Source organism: Girardinichthys multiradiatus, chromosome 8 (genome assembly GCF_021462225.1).
Source record: "Girardinichthys multiradiatus isolate DD_20200921_A chromosome 8, DD_fGirMul_XY1, whole genome shotgun sequence".
Taxonomy (NCBI): Eukaryota; Metazoa; Chordata; class Actinopteri; order Cyprinodontiformes; family Goodeidae; genus Girardinichthys; species Girardinichthys multiradiatus.
This window is the reverse complement of record NC_061801.1, coordinates 37507666-37513665: the sequence shown is the minus strand read 5'-3', so window position 1 is coordinate 37513665 and position 6000 is coordinate 37507666. Positions and strand designations below refer to the sequence as shown.

Below are 6000 nucleotides of genomic sequence, written 5' to 3'. Positions count from 1 at the left end.
TGGTTGGTTGTCCTCTGTGTCTCTGTGTTACCCTATGATGGTGACCCATCCGGGGGGTACCCCACATCTCCCCCAGTGACCCTTGAGATAGGCACCAACCCCCCAGCAAGTATAAGATATGGATGAATGAGCTCTGTTCAATGCATCACCTAAAATAGGAAGAATATTGCAAAAAGTGTCCCACTTACTTCCAGTTCTTCTACCTGGTCCATCGCATCCTCTCTCGTGTTTCCATGTGTTTCAGTCCTTTCATTCCCTGATTTTCACACAGCTACAGCCTGTTGGTTGTTTTTCTCACCTGATCTTCATCCAGTCATCAACACCCATGCAGATGTGCTACCAGCTTTCAGCCAGTTCTTTATAAATTCTTCTGTTTATTTCTGAATCTGGACTTCTTCTCCACCCTTCTATCTTCTGTAAGTTTGGACATTATCATTTTATTAAATTCACCTTACATAAACCCCATCCGTCGCCTGCTTCTCTTTGAATTTGGTTCCTCACCGCATCAGGACAAGAAGAGGGAATCAGCCAAGAGGCCAGTGGTGACTCAGGAGCAGCTACAGAGATCCACAGCTCAGGTGGCAGAATCTGTTGGACAACTAGTAGTTGTGTAGTGGTGTTTCTGTAAGAGTGATCAGAAGAAGCTATCAGAAGTCCAGCTAACCACAAACCATACAGGGGACACAGCACAGATGTATGGATAGGTGATGTGGTCAGATAAGACAAATATTTTACTATCTATCTGACTAAATGCACATCCCCTGAACACACCATTCTCACAGTAAAACATGGTTGTGGCAGCATCATGCTGTGGGGATGCTTTTGTTCAGCAGGTACTGAAACGATGAGGGACAGATGGAGCTAAATACCTGGCAGCCCTGCAAGAAACCCTGTTGGAGGTACCAGAAGACCTGAGACTGAGGCAGAGCTTTTGTTGTTTGAGGATTTTCATAAATTTGTTTGTTTGTTCTAGATTTTTTTAGGATGAATTTGTTTCTTTTTATTTGAAAACCTATAGAATAAACTAACAAACTGAAGTTGACTCTTGCATCCAGGCAGCATCTTTTCATCAACACATCCAACATGTTTCTGAACCCTAACATGCGCACGTTTCTGATCTGATGGACCGAAAATGAGATGCAGACGGGTTCTACGGCCCGATGGGAGGGGGTCCTTCGGGGTTCTGATTGGGCAACGTTAGAAAGAAGTGGGCGGGGCTTGTTATTGGCTTGTTTAAGGCCTGGGTGATGTGATGCAGCTGCAGGAGAGCAGCAAGCTGCAGAAGAAGCAGGAGGAGAAGTTTTTGTTGTTTTGCCATTTTTAATTTATATGAAAATTATGCTCCTCGCCTTGATTGCTTCAGTGTAACTGGAACTGGTTTCCAGGAGGAACGTTCCCAGCTTGCCGGAACGGGGGATTGAAGGTTTGGAGATGTCTCTCTGGCTGCTAAAATGGGCAGTTTGTCTCCTCGGCTTGTTGGCCAGGAGCGCTTCTTCATCTGACGAGGATTTCGGAGGCGAATCTGGATCCGGGATGCTGCCAGCAGGTAAGAGGACTTACCTGTGGAGCTTCTAATGACGCACCCTCACCTTTATGATGTCTGTAGTCTGTTGTCATGCTGGAAACAGGAGGAAATTAACGGGAAAATGAGGCTTTTTTTGGTTTGTTTTTTAAGCAACGCAGGAGTTTGCTTCAGCAGGTGGTTTTTAACCCTTATAATAATGAAGCCCTTATAATTTCTTCCAAGATGCGCATCTGGATTGTTGTAAATTAGTTTTGTTCACGTTGATGCAGATCTGCAATAATACTATAAAGAAGCGAAAAGTCAAAACATCATTTAGGTGTTTAAATAAATATTTATATATGTGACGATAAAAAATGGAAATGCAAATTAATTATTTAAATGTTTTATTAATTACATAATTTAATGAAGAAATGCTAGAAGTTATTGAAATGTGCTAATTCAAAAGTATTGCAAATTATTTTAAATATTTAGGTACTTGTGTTAAAACATGTATTTCACTTACAAATCAGATTTATAGCTATCAGTCTGTGGGCGGGGCTAATGCTGTGTTGCTTTGCAGCTTAACCAATCAGATTTAAGGGTTTATTTGACAATCATAAAGATACATTAAATTATTTATATTTTAAATAATAACATATAACTTTAACATATACTGCATTAAAACTAGTATTTATGTGGAGTTATATGTAAATTAATATATTAAAGGCATATTTAAATATAGTTTCAATTCTTATTAGAGTTTTAAATATTTAAATCTATATTTATTTATAAGATTGTGGCATTTTTTGCCTTCATTATCCATTTTGTAGGATCTCTGTGGTTAATTACGGTTCATCAGCTGCACCATGTTACCTTTTTTATGTTGTTTTCTCAGTGTGGTTCAGATCCTGATGATAAACTCATTCAGCATGAGCCTGAACCTCAGAACCGCAGGGAAGCGATCAAATGTCATTGCTGAGCAATTAGATTTAATTGTTTTTAACAAATGACTGTTTACAGCTTCTTGTGTTTCCAGGGCGTATTTGATTTGATTGAAAACTTGACTTTACTCAGCATTAAAGCGTAGCAGGTCAGATATCCATAAATCTGTTTTTCCTATTAAATGCATCAAAACTGCAGATTTCTGCCTTTTTGTGTCTGTAAACACATCAACAAGAACTACGTGTTTTAAAGTTCAGTAAAAAGTAACAAAGATCAGGAACATGCACTTAAATGGCAATAAATCTTGTAAGTCCTTCATTTTTTGTTGCATTCATCGTCCATCAATGAACTTGCAGTAACGTTGGGAGTTTATCGATAGTTTCTCATAAGAATTTGGAGTTATAGTGTTAATGATAAGTTCCAATTAATGATGTTTAAAAACTATATTTTTACTGTTTTCTCCACTGTTTGTCGCATGAGAGCAGAGCCGGATCAATGCATAAGCAAACTAAGTGGCTGCTTAGGGCCCTGTACCATCATAATCAACCCTGTCAAGCATGCTATGGGCCCTTAGTGAAACTCTGCTTAGGGCCTCATTCAGCCTTGGGTCGGCTCAGTATGAGAGCATCAATAAATATCAATTAATTTGACAATATTAATAAATGCTGCAGAAAAAATTCCTACTTCTTCATGTAACTTTATGTGAAGGACAAATCCTGCCATAATTAATTAATTTATACAGAAATAATAAATGCTCAATAAATAAATAAGCATATGATTAAATGCACAAAGAATACAATGAATAAATAAATGTAGGCAGTAATTAAATTACTAAGTGAGACATAAATGTATATATCTAATTTATAAAAATTAAGTTGAAAATTCAAATGGATAACAAATAAATAAGGTAATTATTACAAAGGTGAATAAATAAAGAAGCTAATTAAATTAGATAAATACATTTATGTCTTATTGAATAATTTAATTACTGCCTACATTTATTTATTTACTGCATTTGTTTGTGTATTTAATCGTATGCTTATTTATTTATTGAGCATTTATGTATTTCTGTATTCTTAATTATGGCAGAATTAGTCCTCCATATGGGTCTCCTGAAGGAGCCTATTTCACAAGGTTTTTTAACAGCTGTTTTCGTGTTTCCGGGGCTATAATTGCTGTGGCATGCACTCACAGCCAAACAATTACATAAAAACGACTGAAAACAAGTTAAAAATCACTTTTATTTCATCACTTTCATCATTATTACCACAATATATTATCTCCCACCACCGATCTGCAGCTTATTTTTGTCTTTCTGGTTAAATTTGGTTTCTTTCAAATGTTCTGGTAAAACAAAGTTTTAGTTCATTGTGTTCTAGTCCGTTGAAAGATAATGTTAATTGGCGGCTCAGCCCTCATGGAAAACTGGAAAGCAGTTTGCGCCGGTTGAAGCCTGATCCGTGCGTTTCTTTAAAAAGTACAGAATTGAAGAAAAGTTTGGATCTCCTATTGAAACATGGCGGAAAAAATCTTCATATTTGGTCTTCAAGCAGATAAACTTGATGGTTTTCCACGGTAACTTTTGGCCTTTAAGGTTTAACCTTAGACCTTTGTAGCTACAAATAAATATACTAAATAAATAAATAAAACCCAAATAAATAAAAAAGATAGAATAAAATTGTATTAAATGATAATAATATATTTATAATATAAGCATAATTTAACTTTACTTATTTTATACTTATATAAATGATATATAATTTATATAAGTAATAATGAAAAATTAGGCTTGATGCTTTTTTCAGACCAGTATTTGTGTTGAAGCTACTCCACGCTGACCTAGGATTCATTTAGATGTAAAAAGGTTCCTGAACTCAAACGTTGATCCAGTCAGGTCCATATTTACAACTCAAGTTGGCAAAGAGCAGTTTTTAAATTGAAGTGAATCTAGCTCCAACAAGGTGATTCCCAAAGTGGTCAGGTAACTGAGAGGAGCAGCAGCAGCATGCAAAGTTCAAAGAAGCATTTCTGAAGACCTTCAGAGAACCTGGAGAGCTGTTGATAAAGACCTCATCCAGAGGTTCCAGGAAGGTTTGGCTGTTTGGGAAGAAAAGGACACTGTGGACTTTGGAAATTACATGGAATTCCTTGTTGTGCAAAGCAGACTCAGTTAATCAAAACCTCATCATTTTCTGAACTGGATCTTGTGACTCATTGGCTCCATGAATGTCTGGACCGTCTTTGCTTCAGCGGCGCTGGTGACCACAGATCATATATTGTTGGGTTACAAGATTCCTCTGATGCTAATGCATCCAAGACCTCTGGAAACCGATCCTAGATTGGACCTCTGCCAGGGCCTACATGTGTCCTGACACTGGTTCCCATGTTGGAGCCAAACTGGGACATATCTGAGCCTGTTAGAGAGACAGGTATTGCTCTCTGCATCCTGATTGCATCCAGCTGCTTAGTTTGTCGCTGTTCTGGATGATGTGCAGACCACTTTATCCCGATCAGTACTGGTGTTCCTGGACAGCTGGATTCTTTCATGTAGAAGGTTGCAGGTCCGTCTCTCTGAGGTGGTTCATTGGAAACCTGCTTTATTTTGTGATCCCGACCTTAAGGTGATTGAAAAATCCATATAATTCATCCCATGTTTGCATTTGAACAACCAGCCGCAGATTCACCAGACCTGATCCCCTTCACTGCTTTGTGTTGGAAAACACTCAGCCACCTTCATGTATGAACCTGGGGACTGCAGTTATGGTGGTGTTCAAATCATTTTTTTTTACCTGCTCAGCATTAACCTAAACATGTCATATTTTAGTGAAACAAATACAGTTTTAGTGGGAAATGGATCTTAGACATAATGAGATTTTTAAAAACAGACCGACAGTTTCCAGCATTTTTAGGGGGTTGACTGATTTTTATTTTCTTGGCTTCGAAGAAAAAGTATTTTCTCAGCAACAATAACATGATTTGGGTCTGTCTTTCTTTAACAGCACTTTGTATAATTAAATGCGTTTAATAAATGAATTAAATGCAGATTTGGTCTGCTTTTAGGTCAGTGGATATTTGTGCAATTAATAGGGAAGTAAAAAGTATCAGGAAATGGGGTGGAGCGAGGGGGGAGACGTGGCAAATGTCGACGGATTGGGTCTCGAACCGATGAGAGTTGCATCGAGAACCAAGGCCTCCGTACATGGGTCATGTACATGAAATGTTTTAACTCACTTTTAATGAACTGCTTTCATTTACATATGATATTTATCACAAAAAAATCCTTTTCTGATGTTTGGTGTTCTCCAGAGACAACACCGACAAAGTAGGTCAGGTTCTACTTTACGGTGTTTTCACAGCTGAGGGGTTTAGTCTCTGTAAGACGAATTCTGGCTGTACGCTGCAAGCTTGACCCAAACGCCTTCCTGCGGCCAGGTTCGCATTGCATTGTGGGATGTGGAAAACAAACTAATAAACTTTATTAGTTTGCCGCACGTCTGTTTTGTGAAGCATAAAGCCTCATTCACTATACTCCTCTGTAGTTTGGGAACCTCGGT

At 37.9% G+C, this 6000-nt stretch overlaps 1 protein-coding gene across 1 annotated transcript in view; it reads left to right on the top strand.

The window, feature by feature from the left end:
- The first annotated feature begins 1286 nt into the window (after positions 1 to 1286).
- Positions 1287 to 6000, top strand: part of si:ch211-196i2.1 (collagen alpha-1(I) chain) — a 153864-nt gene continuing 149150 nt past the window's right edge. The window contains exon 1 of the mRNA XM_047371699.1: positions 1287 to 1546. Coding sequence (XP_047227655.1) covers positions 1432 to 1546 — 115 coding nt within the window. The 5' untranslated portion in view covers positions 1287 to 1431. The remainder of the gene's footprint in view (positions 1547 to 6000) is intronic.